We start from the raw sequence: 20,980 nt of genomic DNA, 5'->3' as shown, positions 1-20,980 counted from the left end.
TCAGTGAATAATGACCACAAAATGGGGAGAACACCATGAAAATCATTATTAGATTCATTGGTAAAAATTAAATATTGTAGTGGCAATCTTCTTCCTCTTCTTCATGGCCTTTGTTAGATTGCATATTGCATATATAACCCTCAGCCTTGAGGACTACATATTGCATATAATCCTTGAGGCTGACAGTTACAAAGGAAACAAAGCACGACAATGCCGCTGTACCTTCACTGTGCCCTGCAGCAGCACATATATTACATAAAGAACATTATGCTGCACCCATGCACTCATGTAAAGGCCATGTTGTCGTTTATGACGCTGGTGCACAAAGAGGTCACTCCAATTGTAGTCAATGAGCCATAAGAAAACGCTGCCTATGTCCCATGTGACAAGATCGTGGCTCGATGTGGAGCGATTTTTTCATGTTGAAAATGTCTAATGCCACAAACCTGTTCATCACTAGGCTACTTTATTTTATAGAAACCTGTACGTAGCATATTGACTTCACTGCTTTTTTTCCAATGCAGAAGCTGTGTTAAGTCAAATGTTGCAAGGAACAAAGAATACTATGTCAACCTATATTGTTTATGATACCAACATAAGGATTTCGATATATATTAGTGTGTTGTTGCATTTACAATACATCACCACTCTGCATTTTGTGTTGCTTTCTTGTTCTAGTCTGAGAGATAACTTTTCTCTACAACTTTTAAGTGTCACAAAAAATGTATACAATGTTTACAATTCTTGCACATTACGAAACATATTATTTTCACAAAACTGTGACATGTTGATGTTTTTCGGGGACAATGTGATGGGACTTTTCACTTAGGAACATAGAAAACAACCAGAGCTTTGTTAATAGTGTTTGCACGAGTGCGTTTTAACCCAAACCATCGTTTTTTTCCTGAAGCCTATCAAGTAGCTGTGGTGCCTAAATTTAGTCAAGTATCTTTGTAGTGTAACAAAAGCAAACAGAGGTTGAATACAACTGGAAACACTGACATAAACCAGACACAACCAAAAATACCAGAAAACAATGGTCACACAGGATTCAAACCCTATTCTCCTAAGTCCTCTGGTTTATGTCCCCTTCTTAGATTTTTGTTCCTCTATTTATGTGCAAAATGAAAAAAGACCCAAGTCAGGTGATGTAAAACTTGAACTTTTTTATAGCACTTATCCAGGTTGTTTGCTCCTGAGTAGATCCTTGCTTGTGTTGTATTTACTCATGGATGTATACCGCTTGGGATAAAAGTATCTGCTAAATGAAATTGTAGAATTGTAGAAGTGACAATAAGCAGTGGACAGATAACTATGTTCTCCTTTATAAATTAAAGATTGTGAAACTCTTATGGGCTTGAAAACCTCTGAAAGCTTTAATTTTACTCTGATTCCTTTCAGAGCGTACATTTAAAGTGGTACACTTGGCCATACAGTGTGTGCGTTTACTCCAGTCTTGTTGGCTAAGTCACTATTAAGTTACTGTATTATCTAAATGATTTCAACAGTATTCACTTCTTGCTCATATGAAAGTACCCATGCCACATACAGTGTTTGTCACACTGATGCAAGCTCATTTTAAATTGTATTTTCCAACTCAAATCTGTCAAGTAGATTGATGGCTCAATATTAATTTGGGTCAAAAGACAAACAAAAACTGATTATCTGCCGCAGCTGCTACCTTCCAGGTCAATAAAAAGCTGATTGAGGAACACTTAGTGCCAGGCCACTTCTCTCTACCTTGCTATCTTCTTGGTCAGTGGAGACCGAATGAAAGCAAGAACCCTGGAGCCCGTTTGTTCCCCTGATGGCCATGTACTCAGAGGTCATGTTTTAAATTCAATTCTACCCTCCGAAGTCACTTAATCACTTTAGCAACCCTTTAGGGGAACACAGCTTTTTCCCTCAATTATGAAGCCCTTTAGAGATGCTTCAGTGACCTCAGTTTTTAAAATGAGAACCGACTCGCTGCTCATTGAGATACTAAAAGATATTGATTAATGTCATCAGACTATGAAAATGTGTCTGTAGAGTGGTTTTGTACACACACAAACAACAGATTTAATTATTCAAAGTTAATCACTGCTAAAGCATTGAAGTCATCTGAGTCACTTTAGCGGTCCTATCAGTCTTTGTTGACAATTAACGGATTTAGGATTAGGGAGGAGCACTTTAACTGAGGAGCACAGGAACAAATGAACTCAAGCCCTCTGAGCCAATAAAGCTTTGTTCCCTGAGGGACTGAATCCAGCAGGCAGGGTGGGAGTGTTGTTTCAGACCACGATTAGCACCATTGTCAGGTGTGCAGAAAGCACTCAGTTTCTATTTTGTTAGTGAGGAAGTCTGGTGACACAGAACACGCCTGTTTCCATGGGCAGCAGCCACCAGCTCACTATAGGCTGGACTGTCTTCAGCAGATTTACCTTTTGCTTGTATAAAACTGTATTTTTGTCTCATATGATACAGTATTCAAGCTAAAACAGACTACTGTCTCTTTGCCTAGAGTGGTAATCAGTAGTCAATTAATTGATTTGTTGACTCATTTGAGCAGTAGATAACTTAACTATATTGTTTCACTCATTTTCCCACAAACAAGCAAAGCAGCACTTAGTTTTAGTTTCTGAGTTTAGCTTATTTGTCTGTCTTATCTGTCAGTTTAAAAGATTACGCTGTGATCAGGGCCGCTATGCTGTTATTTTGACAGATCAGGGTTCTCGCCAGCGCATTTCAAAGATTACGCTGTTGTTATGAGAGTGTGTGGCTCCGTCATGCGAGAAGGAGAGAGAGCAGCGTGTGTGTTTGTGAGAGAGCGAGATGTCCAAGCGACCCTGAATGCAGCGCGAGCGAGAGAGAATGCAGTCGGTTCGGTAGAGGAGGAGAGAAGGTGTGTAGTTGCTGGGTTGGTGGTACTGTGCGGTTCAGCCACTGTTGATAGACAATAAAGGCTGCAGTGTTCTTCAATACGGCTGGGCTCCTGTGTCTTTGCCTCTACGACTGCTGATGAAGTGAAGGGGGTTAACCTCAGGCTTCCTGACCACGGTCGGGGGCCGAACAGGAAGGGTTAACACTGTGATTAGGGCCGCTGCATTGTTATTTAGACAGATAACGCCATGTGCGTTTCTTTTCATCGACTGGGTGCCTATCTAGGTTAATTTATGTCTCCCCACCTCAGCTGTACTTTCCTGTCGTCGATTGACCCGTTCCCGTCTATTGCGCGTGCGCGTGCAGGATCTGCCGTTACACTGAAAAAAAAATCCTGGTGAGAACCCTGAACTGAAATATTTCCCTCACACTTTATGGACCAAATGGTTAATTTATCAACTTAAATGACAGCAAGTAATACAAACTATTAATTTATTTGAGTTTATTTTATTTATAGCACAGCAAATGGAGTAATTTATAGTATTATGGTACATCTTAGCGTAACAATAATGTGACAGGGAGATTTAAAAATTGCATTTAGGTTGTTACCTTTATTGTTATGTAAGTATTGAATTGGGAGTGAATATATTGTAGCCAAGATTTTTTTTTGTAATTCTTAAATTAATAGTGACATTTGCAAATGCATGAATAAATATGCTCTTACTGGCTCACTTTTACACATTTTACAGGGGTGTCAATGTCATCTAACTCTCAGCAAAAGAGTAAAATAAGCCTTTTTCTCAAAATGTCAAAGTGTTCCTTAACTTAAGTGAATCAGTCTGATTATTCACACAGCAGCCTGTACGATATTAATCCCAGGAGATTATTAGAGCATTAAATCAGCATCACACATCAACTAGAAGACTTCAAACTGCAGATGCACGACAGTTATGATGAAATGGGATCAGTACATGAAGTACAGAAGGCATCCCAACTTAAAAAAATTTACAAGGCTTGTTTATGAAGACATCGAACTAAATGTGCACACCATGTTCCTTTGAAATTCAAATATTTATGTCACAATAAAACCCTCATTCTGTCTCATTTGTGCAGCTACTTCCCCGCAATGTGTCACTTTATAACCATAATACTGACAGAAACGAGGCTGGTAGAGAGGAGATGTAATTGTACATGCTTTTACGATCTCTAAGTTGTTGCTACACATCAGCTTCACTGATAAATGGACAGTCAGTAGTTGTGAGGAACAAACATGCTCCACTGGGACTCTGCACAGAAGATCTACGGTTGTATTAGTGCTTTTTCTGACTGCATATGGATTAGATGGAGCTAAAAGGATATCTCAGATAATCCTTCACAGTTTGACATTCAGTCAGCCAACACAGTGGTTTAGTCAGACAGCTTATAGCGTCTGATTGAACTCTTATTTTCTTTAATTGATTCCATCGCAGTGGAAGATTATGAGCTGTTGCTTCGAGGAGATTTACTTACAAAGGCTTGATTCTGCTGGAGGAGAGAGAATCAGAAAGGAGTCAAAATCCCATCAAACCCAGCGGCTAAGAATGAAAACTAACTTTCAATAGATCTTTGACTCCAAGCGCCCTCAAATTTTAAACTGCCATTAAATAAAGAAAGTATTGGCTGAGTGCAAAACAGAAACACACCTCTAGTAAACTGCATTTCCTCAAGTATCTTCAAATTGAAGAACCAAAGGAGCCCAAATAGCTCAAAGCATAACAAGTAAGAAACATACACTACTCATTCAATGCTTTTTATTTATTTGTATTATTTTCTACATTGTAGATTAATACTGAAGATTAGTACTTTTTTTGTTTAAAGCATAAATCCATATGTACTCTTTTATAGTTTTGGTGCCTTCAATATTAATCTACAATGTAGAAAATAACTAAATAAAAACCACTGAATGAGAAGGTGTGTCCAAACTTTTGACTGGTAGTGCACATCCAATAACGTTTTGGAAATTCATGAAAGTTTTCTGCTTTGTAAGTCGAGGGATTTAAATGGAAATCTTTGTCATCTTTAGGCTCTCTGTTTTCCTGTCAGACCACTAAAGAAGCATCTCAGCTGTTTGTTTGACTAAAAATGAGCATGTTTCCACTGTGGACCTGAGAGTGAAAAAGTCATATTTTCTTACTGCTGTGCGATGCCACAGACTACAAAATAAAATCTTTACATTTGCAGTGCAGAGAAATGTCATTTGTGGTAGTTTGCAGTAAACAGAAAACTAGTTGTAGCAACCAAATCCGGACATAGATTTTATCAGGTCTCTGGTGCTCAGGGCAGGATTGTTAACTTTGATGAATATCTTGACAAAACCGGCTGCATAAGTGCATTCAGAGAGTGCACTGCTCCAGTGTTGTCTTGCAATTTAAAATAAAACAACTCAGATCCTCACCAAAGTTTAACGGGTTCTTTCTTTACCATTATTTCACCTTTCCACAAAGTTTCATGAAATTTATCTTAGTTTATCAGTAATGTTGCCAACAGACAAACATACAGACAAATAAAATAGCAGCAATGACAAAATCCTCGCCGACGGAGGAAGAAGTTTGGAACTCACTGGCAAATTCAGCACATTTACAATCACTCAGGAGTAAGTGAGAGCACCATAGTTTATGAATTCACTCAACAGAAACTGAATCTGAAAGTGAACTGATTTAAACAGTGCTACAAAGCAGAATCTCAATCAATGGCAATGACTGTGAACTCGTCCCCACATAATCGTTGCATAAAATGAGGTCTGAAAATGTTCACAATCACAAATCAGGCAACTTTACGCTTATTTAATCTCATTCAGTGACCTCTAATGACCATTTTATGTTCCTCCATACATTTCACAGCAGCGAAAAGATTGTCAACACAGAGTGAAAAATTGCTCAATATGCAGCCCATCTGTTTATCTTATGCACCTGGTTCATACACTCTGAAGAGTCAGGGGATAAGATTAGTCTTATCTGTGCCATAACATCAGATCAGTGAAGCTATTAAAGTTATCTCTGTGCTTTCTCAGGTCAAGCTCCTCCTCCGCCTCCTTTCACGCTTGAGTACGTTAGTGCATCGTGAGCATTGCTTTGCATGAATGCACCCTTGTATTTTTGAATAATTCACCGCAGATTACATAATCAACACGGTGCAAATTGTTCCTCAAGTAATTCCCTGTTCATTCTGAACATTTACAGGCAGGCGTCAGGTCACTTCGGGAAACAATTTGGGGAAGACCTTCCTCAGAGGTTTCACTTTACCTCTCCACTGGTAGGTTTTACCCACAAATTAAAATTGAATTGCACAATTTAATAGAAACATATAATAGGATATGGAAGGAAAATGTGATTTTATTTTTATTTTTACTTTGCGCATTTGAATTGCAAATTTCTGTAACACCAGCAGGAACAATGCTGCACAAACATCCATGCAGCTTTTTTTTTTTTTTTTAATTTCCCACCTAATTTGCAGTGTTTCTCATGCAGCAAACGTATTCAGTTGTTGGAAAGTTTGGCAGAAATTACCTAAAGATGCTACTAGCGTCCCATGCAGCCTGTTGTTGTAGTTAATGACTGGAAGCTCCTCCACACCTGCTTAATCCAGGCGTTAGCAAACACTCCGAGCATGCACGTCCAACTCGAAAGGTTCCCAGAGAGTCACACTTCTCAGAGAAGTCCTGCTTGATCCAGCGGCACCTTCAAGCCTCTCGCAGAACAGAGTGAGTAGACTTTGTCAGCCGAGAGCTCAGCAGTGCCAGTCAGCTGCTGACTTCTACTGAGCAGCAGTTGCTAGGTGATTACTCAACTCCAGTCACTGAGCTGAGAGGAGAGCACGCTCGATCTCTCTCCCTCTTCCTCTCTCTCTTCCTCTCTCTCTCCCTCCCTCTCTCTGTCACAAGCCTGAGCTAATCTATCCACACAATACAGAAGCGTTGCTCATTTTCTGCATGACCACCTTCACAAAGCAAGTGCTAAGGCAGACTGAGGTCAGATAGTGAAGACCAATAATCAGCACTACAAAAGCATGTTGGAAAATGTCCCAGCTGCTCACATTGACTTGAAACTCTTCAGGGAGACATTTGAAGAGTTGCATTGCAAGGTCGTGTTTTTACAATAGAAAACAAACTCCAACAAATCCATTTAATAAATCAACGCACAGCATTCAGACATAAGGTGACAGGAGGTACGCTGACGGAAAACTAGCTTTGAAGTCAAGTCTAAGGATGGATTATTTGGACATTTGGATATTATCTTCGCCAGCGTATGAAAGATTTTAATTTGTCATGGCATTGTAAGTGTGTTATAGTGTTAAGGGAACGTACCCATCTTGCTTGTAGTTTGCCTTCGCTTTCTGCCAAGGACGTGACATAAACTGAGTGTTTTATTTTACCTCTGAAGAATACTGAAATATGTAACAGTAAAGTAGTAAACAGAGCAAAAAAACTGAATAACTTTGAATACAGTAACATAGTGAATAGCCAACAGAGTTACATAGAAGGATAAGTAAGTCAAGTATTAAAAAAACAAAGAAACACAAAAATCTCTAAATCCCAGGTGAATAGTGAGGTACACTGAATACTAATTAAAGTACTGTTTCCAAATTTGTGCATTTCCCAAAAAACGTGAAAAAATCATGTCGGGTTTTAAACAGACAGCTGATGTGTCTCATAAAACACTGACACCTTCATGCACAGTGGTTTTATATTTTGGCAGAGCTCTCCTGACCTTATAAATGTGTGATTTGCCAATTAATGGCTTGTTTTTACTGCAGTTGCCAGAACTTTTTTCTAAAATGAGAAGCTGTGAAATGCTAGACTTTAAAGAGACACGCGTGGCACTGTTTGACTCTGAAACATAAGCTGTAGTGTTGATTTCTTTTTTTTGCAAAAAATGACTACAACTTCATCAAATCAACCCCATATCAGTTTGACTGATATTATCTGATGTGCACAACACACAAAAAACACCGGTTTCAAAAAATTAAACTTGTAAATCTGAGCTCTTGTCCTTTGTGCATTCGATCCAATCCTAAAATATACAGTCTGTACTGTCCAGTGCACTGTTCCTCTCAAGGACGGAGAGCAGATGGAGTCTTATCTTTAACCTTGTTAATTATCAGAGCCACAGGAAAGCTGTATTGAACTCCCTAGGCCAGGGGTGTCAAGATCCGTTCCTGGAGGGCCACTATCCTGCATGTTTTAGATGTTTCCCTCTTCCAACACAGCTGATTCAAATGATCAGGCTCGTTATCAGGCTTCTGCTGAGCTTGATGATAAGCTGATCATTTGAATCAGGTGTGTTGGAAGAGGGAAACATCTAAAACATGCAGGATAGTGGCCCTCCAGGAACTGAGTTTGACACCCCTGCCCTAGGCATTTTATAACCAAGAAATTACCCAAATTATCAAGTTTTTAATATGTATCAACTGGTAATGTCAAGTTGTAAAGTAAAATATGTCAGACAAAGTGTGATCCATTACTAAATGCTAAATACATATTTGGATCTATTGTATTGTTTTCATTTGAAAGACATTTTAATCAATATTTGATGAGGTTTTTGTCTTGAGTGTTGTGAATTTGATGCCTGACAAAGGAGTTTGTATCTCTAATAAACTGACAGTGAAGGAAAATGTAACATTTCCTTTAAAAATAAAAATGTCAGCAATTAAAGAAGATAACAAATAGATGGCACATCCTAAGAAATTTCAGAAGTTTCTTTTGAACCCATTTCATGCTGCTAATTTGTGAATGACAAATGATGAATTACAAACAGTGTATTTAATGATAGAAAATAATGACTCATACAATCTGCATTGATTCAACCATGAATTTTAACAAATGTAGTGAAATTTAGAAGGGTTTAAAACTTTCTGCAGATGCCAAGCTACTGTATCACATGTTTAATATCCCGAAATTCTTCAATAATGATAATAAATTAGAGACTTAACCTAGTAGATGTCATCTAGTGTTTGCTTTCCTTTCAATTTTAACAAAATCTATTGTCGTTTCAGCTTTCATTTGTCAAGTTAACAAAAGGCACCAATACTGACAAAAGTGGCACATTTAAGCAGTGGCTAAATGATCTAACACACAGCATCCCTGCAACAGAATAGACATCATGAAGCAACCAAGCACCACTACACTGAAAATGACATTGCGCTGAATGATGTCATAGAATTCACAGGTCAGCAACAAATGAGAAAATGAAAACCATCTCCGTGCTGCGTTTCTATCTTTTTCATTCAGATATTGCTGTAAGATGTAGAAGGAGGCTGGGTGAAGCTGAGGGAAGGTGCTGGAACACCGACAGAGCAGGTGTAGGTGTTTGTCACTGAATCACCATGGAAATCTGTCACCCTGTTACTTTATATTCCCAGCTGCCAGAACAGAAAACGGCTTCGCTGCAACAATTTCAAGAAAATCCAGTAATGGTAAATCATGTCTTATTTTGGATTGGACAGTGGTCATATTGAGTTTGATTTAATAAGATCTGGTACTGAACAGACAGCAGCTATAGACTAAATCATATTTACCCAAGACAACGGACAGAGGAGATATTCCATCTTCCTTATTTTGTCCTCATAAATTTGATATTGAAATTTGAAACTGCCTGTTTTTTGTTCCTTCTAGATGATGTGTTTTGTTCTGAAAGTTTAACTAAGCTCTTGGCTACTTGTTACATTATTCTGTCCCTCAGCACTGGTGTTTACATGAGTCTGAATATAAATTGAAATAAATCGTGTGAACAATTGAAAGTCATGCTAAAGGCTGAAACTGAGAAGCAACGAATTCTAAAAGGCTACCCCTGTTCGAGCAGATTTATCATAACTGTAAGGTTGAAAATCACATTTTAAAGAAAAATGTCAAAAGATGAAGGTAGTAGACAAATCTTAAATTTGACTGAAAATGACACTAGATAAGAAGTCAGGAGATTACTGAAGCATACAAGGAACATTCATGTGAGCACTAAGTTGTTGTGGTGCAAGGTTATTTATTCAGCAGCTATGAAATTAAACAGCTTCAGCTCATCCAGAATGTTGCTGCTAGAGTTTTAACCACGACTAAGAGATCAGACACATCACACCACTTCTAAAATTTCTACACTGGCTTCCAGTCAGTTTCAGAATAGATTTTAAAATGCAACTGATCATTTACAAATCCAAGAACAGTTCAGGCCCAGAATACATCAGTGATCTGTTCAGAGAATACAAACCTAGCAGGTCTCTTAGTCCAAGGACTCAGGTCAGCTGGTCCAGGCCTGAGTCAGGACTAAACATGGAGAAGCAGCATGTAGCTGTTATGCTGCAAACAAGTGGAACAAACTGCCAGTGGAGATTAAACTTTCACCAAATGTAGACACTTTTAAATCCAGGTTAAAAACATTTCTTTTCTCATGCGCCTATGCATGAAATCTGCACGATACCTTTTAACTGTCTACACCTCACTGTAATGCTCTTAATGTTTTCTGCAAAGCACTTTGAATTGTCTCGGACATGAAGGGTGCTACACAGATAAACTTGCCTTGCCTTGCCTATGGAAAACTTTTGTTCAAAAACACAAACAGCAAAGTCAGTCTGATTCTTCCTCTGGACGCCATGACTGTATGAATCAACTCGACCAACAAGAAAACCACAGAGCTGCACTGCTAACATGGCTAAAAGTTATAATATTAACCAGTAGAGCCAGTTGCAGCTTTCCTGTGTCCTGTTTCATTTTACAGAAGTTCAGATTGCAGGCTCCTGATGACATAACAATTTTGTTAGCGGAGATAAAGGAATAAAATGATACAATCTTTCTGATCTTTCTTTGATGCTCTCTGGCCCTGGATGCATCGTGGTGATTAGATGATGGTTACACGTGACCTCTCTTTTCCAGCCTCCTTCCTCCTCATGCAATCTGCAGACACTAGAGGCCATGTTGCATCGCTGCCACTTTCTGTTCATCACTTTTCTCCGCTGGCTGCCCACCAGGCTGCTTCTATGGCCCGATGATAGTGACACACCAAACTTCCTCCCACGCTCTGGGTTCAGCACCCATCAGACCCTCCCCGAGCATAAAAACAAACACACGCACAACATATATACAACCGTAAGCATCTGTAGTGTTGTGCTGCTTAAAACGTGCAGCACACGCGCCTATAAAGCTGTCACATCTGATACGAAATACCAAAGCTTCCTGTCCAGGCCGCACACAGGCGGGCTGTAAAAGAGCTGCTTTACAAGCCTAAAAACACAAATTACAACCGTGTTGTTTCAATCACAGTGGCCGTCGGAAGCAGGAAACAAAGTAAAGAGTGAGTTGATGATCAGGCCATCTAGGCTTCGGTCCGCCTGGCCGTGTATGCTGAGCTGGACTCGTGTCTGCTCTGTTAAACAAACAAGAACACGGCTGCTCAATCCCAGCGACAGAATCCAGCTTCTGTCACGTGCCAAGCTACATGAAAGCCGTTATCGTGGCAGTTGTAGGAAAATAAATATTAAAATTGCATGCATGAGTGACACACATATACCACTCACACATGCAGAGATGCTGGGATGCATAGATGTTATACACCACAGTGGTACGCAAGAAATATTGAAGCAACACCAGCTCCATATATATTCTGTTATTTATTGAACAATTCCATAAAGATTGTAGAGGATGCAGGAAAACCTCAAGAGAAGCATACAATAAATAATTGACATGGACTGCCCTAAATAAAAAATAATATCCACTGGTTCATTAGGGCAATGCTCTTCTCACGATGGCATGGTTTCTGTCAGGGTGCTTGGCCACAGGCAGGAGGATAGTTCTGTGTGGGAGGAGGAGGCGTTTGCTTCTTTCAGGTCAAGGCAGGGTTGGTGATATATTCCCCTTAGCATCACTCTTTGGTGATCTCCACATATCAGCTGACACCCAGAAACCTTACTCTGTTCACTCAGGTTTTCAGGCCTGTAAGCAATACTGCCCTCATGCTGCTGAACTTTTTTTTTTTTAATGCGCCACAAAATGTAACTATAAATCAAGCCTGTGTGAAGCAGCTGAACTTTCTTTGGTGAAGCAATCATCGAGACACACACAGGAAAGTTAGAGGCAGTTTGTTGCCACAGTCTGAGGCCTGATGCCACCAGTAGTAAGAAGCAGTTTTTCTGCATTGCGGTAAAACTCGGAAGGAAATAAGCATCACCACTGCCAAGAAGAATCATCTGGTGGATAAGTTGTACCAACAACAAACTTTAAAATACCGGAAGCTGCTCTAATGATTATCCGTCAACAAGGTGATTGTGTGAATTCTGACTGCACAGCCCCTCAGTTACAGCTTGGCCGACTCAGCGCATCTAAACAAGAGGAGATCCATGTATTGATGCTAATGCTGCAAACAGTTGTCATGGTTTTGGCTGGAATACAACAGGCAATACCAAGGGGGGCAAACATATCTTTGTGCAAATATCTTATTTGAAGAACCTGTACTCAAACTACACGGTCGACTAAAGTGATGCAAGGTCATGCATTAGACACCCTCCAGAAATCATTCTAGACATATCAAAAGAGATTACCTAGAATAATGATTTGCAAATGATCTGCTTCAATTACCTTGACAAAGCTCTTAAAATTACATCTAATCCTTTACCCTCATTAAAAATCCAGAATCTTTGAATATGCAAAGGATAACTCCTGCAGAAAGCATCACACCTAAGAACTCAAGTGAATCTGAAGTGGCATAAATTTTGGTTTCCAACTAGTTGAGATCACAGCTCGATCGCTCCTGGATTTTGGAGCAAATATTGACTTGAGAGACTTGGAAATTCTGCACTGATATTGTTATTAAAGTTACACTGAAATGGTGAAATTATGGAATCACTATTTTTAACTTTCCAACAATGTATTTCATGAACTAGTTAACAACTTACAATGAAGACAAAGCTTGACTCAGCACCACAGTCTGCTCAGCTGCGTACTCTGCTACATGTACTGCAGACAGTACTGACAGTGTTGCAAACAACAGCATCAAAGCTGCTCTACTGGTAAAACTATGTGATGAAACTGTTTCTAAGTTACCCAATGCAGCTTTTTCTGTATCATGTCCTTTAAAATTACATTTTCAAATCAGCGAAGTTTGGACGACTTCTGTGACAGTTACCAAGATCAGATGATTTATCAGGCTCAAGTTGTAATGAAACAAAATAATACTTGTCTGTCTTAATTCAGATTTAACAGATACAGATCAGAGAACTGTACAGTTAATTAAGACGACAAAGCAACAACAGATACAATTAAAATTTTTGTTAATGTGACAAACACCAATCTTGAACTTGAACCTGAATTTCAAACTGGAGCCGCCCTTGATAAAACTTGTGCTTCGTCATATATAGGATATCAGCATGAAATTCCATCTCCATATTATCTGTCAAACATTATTCACCAAGCCACACCTTAACAGTGGGTCATTATATTTCAAAACAAACAGGTCCAAAGAGATCCAAAGACACATTAAGACAATCTGGGCGCCAGAGACAGAAGCCGTAAAATCTCATTTGACACAGACCTTACTGAAGAGGTCGCCCCAGGGCTCAGGTCAAATGTGGAGCTTAGTAGTTCTTCCACGTGATCCTCAGTTTCCACGCAGCTAGAGCCAAAGATCCAGTCCCAGTGCTGCTGGTCAGTGCACTGACACACACACACACAGCCCATAATTTAACCTGCTGATGCCCTGTGGTCCCAGAGGAAATGGGCTGTCTCTCTCAGGAAACCAGCCCAGTACAGAGGGGGAGCAGAGACAGCATGACACCTACCAGCCAACAGGGGCAGGCGACAGGAAATTGTAATTGAAGTGGACCATCCTGCTTTGAGTTGTCCATAAACATCACTGTTTGTTTTTAGTACCACGTTCGGTTCAATTTATGCACCTAAATCGAACCAAAGTTATATAATGTGATGCGTAGTATTAAATTAATGGCGAATGTGAATGTTGAGTCTATTATATATACTTATGATGGGTAACTCTGTTTAAATGTTTCACATGAAGCCATGTTAGACAGCAAACAGAGCCAAAAAATGTCAGTTTCTCCTCAGTGCTGCACTTCCATCTAGTGGTCAAAAGGTGTAAACCCCAAACACACCAATAAAATCAGCATGGGATGCAGCAGTGCTTCCACAGAAACTCAGCTGCAGAGAGATAGAACACAACAAGTGAACAGCTCGTGTCATTCCTACAGAGGCCCAACAATAAATTCATAATCCAACCCTCATTAATCTACTAGACGCTCTGACTGCTCACCACCTACGCTTTGGCTCACGTTCAGCTCAGTTCGTCACAGTTTTCACATTCAACATCTCAGCTGCAACAAAGAACAGGCTCAGACAGGTGGCTGTTCTCTGGCTCTAAGCTGCCCCCTCGATCGGATAGAAACGGCAGGATGGAAAGCAATATGCGCTGCCTTTGAGCAATGCACTGAGCTGTTAAAGATCTGCTGTGTATATGCATCAGTGACTTTAATAATGTAAAAATAGTCACATTCGGCTTTCATTTATATGTAAATAGTCATATTTTATTATTGTGGGTCATGTTTTATAATCAGGCCTAATTTGGCTTGCTGTTTATTATTAGATCGACTAAAAAATGATTTGCTAGAGTCACATAGCCAGGCTATTTTAACTCCAGAAAACATAAATGTATTTTTGGAATTGTTGCTACCAAGAAATCTGGATATTTTTATAGGTGTCTCAACAAAATGGCCCAAAATGGATCAATGAGTGAAAACAGACACATCTTACATTGACTTTATCCGAGATACGTCACAAACTGTAATGTAAGCAGCTACAAATACAGATGGATCAAACAGTGGTTCTTACCTCCCACAGAGACCTGAACTCCCTCTGTTCAATGCGAAGGAGCTCGCTGAATTCCCGGGTGACGATGGTGGCATGTCGGGGGGTGTTATCCAGGATTGACTCCCCAAACGCCGTGCCAGTCCCCAGTGAGCATATAGTAACAGCATCCTATAGGAGACACAGGCGTAAGGAGAAAACATCCAGCTAGGCAATAATTTTATGTAATGCAAATGTAATGTTCTTGTTCTGGTAAATGGAGAAAATAGGCTTCTGCACACAGCGTTTGAGGAGCAGCGCTCTATGCTGATCAGACCACTCTCAAAGGTTAGAGGCAATCTCCTGAGCACTTGTGCTAAATGGATGGATACACTCCAATCTGCAAAGAAATTACTCCAATCAAACTGACGGAGGTGCATAAAGCTCCGGTATTAACAAATAATCTGTAATGTTCCCTCATCTAGCGAGCAAAAAATCTTTACAGCCCACTCTCCAAACAGACTTGAGGTTGGATGTGGACTTGATGAATTTCAAGTGGAGATTCACTGATACAATAATTCATTTTCACTGGAAAATGGAATGATGCAGATCTGGGTGCAGATTTAGAAAGTACCAAGCTATTACTTGAATCAAAAAGAGATAGCTGTGGTCATGCCAAGGCTATAGAAAGAAGAAGACAGAGAATTTTTACCTTTTAACGTATAATTATTTGATCATCTTTCAGTAAAAACTGAGGTTTCATTTAATGCTTGTGAAATAATATCAGCCATACCTGATAACTTGATGTCTCAGACACTTTAACATCCAGCGAACCAGAGAGCACGGCGTACCAGCTGGTACCAATGTCTCCTTGGCGATACACTGAGGGGGAAAAGTAAAGTTTAAAAAGAAACTCAACAACTAAGCAGAAGTGAAAGAAGTATTCAGATCATTTTAAAGTAAAAATCCTGCGTGAAACATTTTAATTAAGTAAAAGCACATTAATGTTACTAGCAAAATTAGGTCAAAGCATTAAAGCAAAAGTCCTAATTTGTCCCTCTGACTGATATACTATTATATATGGCATCATTAGGTTTGTAAATGTGAAGCATCAGTGTGTCAGTAGCTTGTTGCTGTAGCTGCAGGTTGACCTGGTTTGAGTTATTTTATTTACAGTTTTACAAACACAGACGGCAGATTAATGTGAGGGGTGTTGACATGTCTAAAAGGGGAGTAAATGAGAAAATACACACAAATCTTTCTTCAGTTTTTGGACTTTTTCTCTCTAATATTACTGGATATTGAGCCATTTCAACATTTATTGAGATTTAAACATGTATAGAAGTTAGATTGTAAAAAATCTGTGTTTGGTGGAGCTCTTAACAGCTCATAGTCAACTACACATTGCTTTTTGTAAGAAATCGTAAATTAACAAAAGGTTAAATCCATTGATTTAATAATAAAATAAAATGTAGTTACTTAGAAAATACAATGAATCCCTTTGAAATGTGGTGAGCTGAAGTATAAAGTAGCACAATAAGGAAATACTCAAATAAATTATGTTTCTCAAAATTGTCCTTGAGTACAGCACTTAAGAAAATGTACTCAGTTACTTTCTACCATTGTAACTAACTAACTTTTTGTTCTCATTAATGCACAGTTGTTTCCTTAGACACATTTCTTGTGTTTGGACCCACAGGTGATGCCTTTCTCCAGACACTCATAGAATCCACACAGACAAATCTGCTGCAGCAAACTCGGGTGGAATCTCTCGAAGGCTTTCACATTTTTCAGACGAGCCAAGATTATGTCAACATCTTCCCCCGAGCGCTCCGCTGGTCTGGAGAAATAAAAAATAAAAAAATCACAACGTTGGTTTAGTTAAAATGTACATCAGGTATCTGAACAGGTTGCCAAGCCTGCGTCATTCTGAGCAGCAGAACAGCACGGTGACCTGGATTCTGAAGCTCTGCAGCACAGATGTGTCATAAAAGTAATTAATTCCTACTTAACACTGTCCTTCGGTTTCATCTTAAACTCTGCAGTATTACGCGTACTTGAAATGGCGCATTAGCTGCACCCTGGACAGAAGATCAAACTTCACGACAGTTTTATGGATTTCTCATGATGTTAGATGAGTAAGAAGTGTGGACTGCATATTAAACATTTTTATAATATCTGGTAATTATAAAGAAAAATGACAGTCCTTGCTGCGCAGCACTATAATTTAATGCAAGTGTATCAAAGGATCAGCAGATCTGGAGTAAGAAAAGAACTGCTACATTCAGATTTTGAGCAAATAATCTTGTTAATGTCAAGCATAAATGCTGATTTTCTCCTGTGGTTGCATGGTAGAGATGAGAAAGATGCCACTTTTAAAGCCACACAGAGCATTAAATGCATTTCTTTAATCTTTTTAGAGTAAATCAGTTTTGGCTCTTGCTCAGCAAACAATTAATTGACCATTTATTTCTAGTGAATCATTCAAAAACGGACCATTTGCACGAGCAGATAATTGCTTCAAGCTTAATGTCAAATTGAATACACACAGTTGTTTCTATTTATCATTTCTTATTACATTGATCTAAAAAAGGGAGCTCTAGCGCAAATGGTTGATCACTTTAACGTATTCAGAAATGTGTGAAATGTGTGTTTTGTTGCTTTGGCTCACATTTGTTACACTGGATGAGAAGACCGTGATGTAACATGTGGGTGGCTGCGCTGTAGCTTACATCACCTGTGAATCGATGTCTGCTCTTTAAAAAAGTGAAACCAAACAGTATGAATAATTCAGAAAAGAAAACAAGCTTTTTTCTTCACCACTGCAACAATATTGTGACTTACTGTGACCCTGATGTATATATTTTATGCCTATTGCAGTACAATAAAAGTGTTTTCACTCTGCATTGCCTAGCAACCTTTGAACTTGCAGCAGTCACATCATCCCTATAATTTGCGCTTCCTGATAAGACACTATAATCACACCTGCTGCTTTACTTAAAGACCCTGTTATACTCTCAGTCATTCCTGCCCTGCATTGTTTCAGCACTGTGGAGCTACTTCATCATACACTGCAGAGTCAGGACAACAAGGCAGATGTGTGGGAGTTTCAAAGAGAGTGTCTATTTGGAAACCAACCAAGTTACAAAACAGACATAGAGAGAGAGAAAATCAAAAAGTGAAAATTTAGAATCTGAGTGGAGACAGCTTTGTGTTCGCTGCAAACAATTATGCTTCTGGTTTTAAATCCAGTTACATCACAACATGCAGAAATGATGATCACATTTCTAGCGAGCTCCGTCTGAAACTACGATCATATAAGAACTTAATGGTTAAGCAAACAACTCTCGGGTTTATAATGCTACCTCATCTGTTCCATAATATCAAAAACATCTCAGTTGTCATGTGAAGATGGACATGTTCACCAACCGTGGCATTTCAGTGCAAAATTAGCAACTGTGTGATAAGGTGAAGCGTGGACGCTATTTGCTGGGAAAAGGTGAGTCATACAAGAACCATTTGATTTGAGGGACACAGGTGGCTTCTACCAGCAGCCAGAGGATGTTACTGTGTAAACACGTCAGGCACACTGCGTCACTTTGCCGTTTATAGCTGCCGCACTTTGGACCTTTTCTTTGTGATGCAGCCTTCATTCTTAGCATTGTGTATGTAAGCGACCCATTTACACCTGAGATGTGACTAACATGTCCGTTCATCCACTAAAATAAAATAATGTAGCATTTTTAAAAAAATCCCACAATGGAATGAATCCCTTAGTTACAACCACACAGATAGATAGATAGATAGATAGATAGATAGATAGATAGATAGATAGATAGATAGATAGATAGATACTTTATTAATCCCGAGGGAAATTCAAGATGAGGGAGATGACAGAAATGTGCAGCATGTTGTGAAATACTGCAATAAATCAGATTCTTGCGATTTGTAGTCTCTTGTAGCGACTTTGTGGTTTAATATTTCCTCCAGCAAGTGTACATTTTGTATTTTCAGCTTTTGATCACTCAAAATGTTCCACTGTGTGAAGCAAGAATCAAATGGATAATTCTCAAATGAACAGAGAATGTAAGAATAATCATTGTGATGTTAGCTGTCCGTGTGGTCTATTAAACATCCTTTTTATTCTCTCTGTTGTTTTATTCTTTTATTTGTGAAGCACTTTGTGTTGCATTTTAAATGGAGGAAAAGTGCTATATAAATAAAGTTTGATTTGATGATTTGATCCAGATAAAAAGAAACTTGGTCTTACAATGAATCTTGTAGCACTGAAAAACTCATATATGATACAATAATCAGAGCGACTGCAAGAGAGCTGCAGCAGTGAATCGATTCATGATTGGTTGTCAAGTGTTAAATTAATCAAAACAAAGTTCAAATTCTCTGATTCCACTTCTTTAAGTTGGAATATTTATTTTCTTATACTCTTCTGGGACAGTAACTGAACATCTAAATGACTTTGGGAAACACCCATGACATTTTTTTACCATCCTTTTTTTTTTTTGACATTTTAGAGTAAACAACTAATCGATTAGCCGAGAAAACAATCCACTCATTAACTGACAATGATCATTTATTAGTTGCAGCTCTAAACTGCTGCTCATTAAAGAGATAAATGCATGCAGAAGTGCAAATAATCACTTAACCTAAATTAAACCGACGCCTGTGTAAAGTTATCATCCTCACTCAGCTACTCAGATGACTGTTTCAGCCTTTCTCCAGACGTTTAGTTTGCCTCATCTGAGTGTATAAACCGGTCACTTTAAGCCCTCAGTCAGCAGTAAGGTCAGAGACGGTATGGACCAGATATGAACAGGAACCGTGGCGCTCTGAAGGATGCCCTAATTCACCCTCTGATGCGTTTAATCTGAATTCCACTGGGAAATTAAAACTACACTGTCGAAACCAGTGTTTGAATGCAGCTGTTGAAACACTGTGCCCAAGCTGCTTCAATCAAAATCGCGTTATTTTCCAATTAACACTTACACAGCGAGCTAAAACGAGTTGCACGGTGCGTGAGAGACATGAATGGATGCTACCTTTTATCCAGGCAAATAATCCACTCGGCAGATTCCGACGAATGCGAAGAAGTGTGCGCTGCTACCATCTTGCGATCCTTCTGCTGCTGCTGCTGCTGATGCTGATGCTGCGGAGGAGGAAGAGGAGGAGGAGGAAGAGGAGGAGGAGAGAGCTGGAACAACAACAGCCTTCATCAGCCTTCAGTCACTCACCGCTGACAGTCTGAGCTCACCTAGCTGAAGGCAGCATTCACATGAGAGCTTCACTGAGGAGAAAAGCGCAGCAGAGAGGCACAAACAGAATCCCACAGTTTGTTTTAAGAGAAAACGTGACTCACTTTGCCAAAGCTGAAAAAGGCAACAGTTTTCAGCAGCTCAATCAGGCTTTCAAGTTCAGCTGCAGACGTCTTTTTTTTTTTTTCTTTTTTGCAGTGGGACAGCTAAACTGAACTCATACGTCAAACCTGAAATGAATCACGGAAGGAAAGTACATTTACTTAAGCACTGTAGCTCACTGTAGGTTTTCCATTTTTCTTGATCATCTGTACTTCTATTCCACTACATCTTTAAGTAAAATACTACTGTAGTTACCTACTACTTTGCCAGTTTATACTATCAATACAAGGGTCAATATATAATTGCAGGACTTTTTGTATCATAGTTGACATTTTTGCTGTTTTCAGGCCTAAAATCAACATGGCCGCCTATAACCAAACACCATGCGGCATTTTAAGAAAAAGATTCTTCTAAAATATTATATATACAGTTGAGTAAAATTAAAAGTTATTTATAAAGATATTGTAGTAAACCTGTTGACATGCGATAAATCCACACATGACTCACACACTACTTTATATTAAATAACTCAGAAAGCCTTGGAGTGTTCCAGTCTTTTCTTCAGGAGGAAATGACATCACGTGGAGCAGGTCATGTGATGTGGAATTAACACACTTCCTGGAGAGGTGTTTTTATAAAGGGTAACTTAGTTGAAAGTGATTTCTTGGTCAAAGATACAATTTGTTATTTTCCATATGAAATTTGATATATTTCCAAAAAATCTGTCATTATTACCTCAACTTAATAAAAAAAACACAACCAAAACTATTTTTGAATAAGCTCATTTTAGTATCATTTAGCTAGTTAGAAGGTGGTTGTTATTAAATTCGGATGGTTAATTAGTTGATATTTTAGTGATATTCAGTCATTTTCTATTAATAAATTATTGATTTCATAATAAATAATTATGGAATTTGTAAAGACATGAATGAACATAAAA

At 38.9% G+C, this 20,980-nt stretch overlaps 1 protein-coding gene across 1 annotated transcript in view; it reads right to left on the bottom strand.

Annotated features, from left to right (window-relative positions):
• rapgef4a (Rap guanine nucleotide exchange factor 4a) overlaps positions 1–20,006 on the bottom strand; it is a 41,446-nt gene extending 21,440 nt beyond the window's left edge. The window contains exons 1-4 of the mRNA XM_051959196.1: positions 19,726–20,006; positions 16,366–16,508; positions 15,462–15,550; positions 14,714–14,860 (exon numbers count right to left, since the gene is read on the bottom strand). Coding sequence (XP_051815156.1) covers positions 14,714–14,860; positions 15,462–15,550; positions 16,366–16,508; positions 19,726–19,793 — 447 coding nt within the window. The 5' untranslated portion in view covers positions 19,794–20,006. The remainder of the gene's footprint in view (positions 1–14,713; positions 14,861–15,461; positions 15,551–16,365; positions 16,509–19,725) is intronic.
• Between the last annotated feature and the right edge of the window lie 974 nt (positions 20,007–20,980).

The sequence above is a fragment of the Acanthochromis polyacanthus genome, chromosome 14, assembly GCF_021347895.1.
Source record: "Acanthochromis polyacanthus isolate Apoly-LR-REF ecotype Palm Island chromosome 14, KAUST_Apoly_ChrSc, whole genome shotgun sequence".
In the NCBI taxonomy this organism is placed as follows: domain Eukaryota; kingdom Metazoa; phylum Chordata; class Actinopteri; family Pomacentridae; genus Acanthochromis; species Acanthochromis polyacanthus.
The sequence above is the reverse complement of the archived record's forward strand: the minus strand, read 5'-3'. Positions and strand labels throughout refer to the sequence as shown.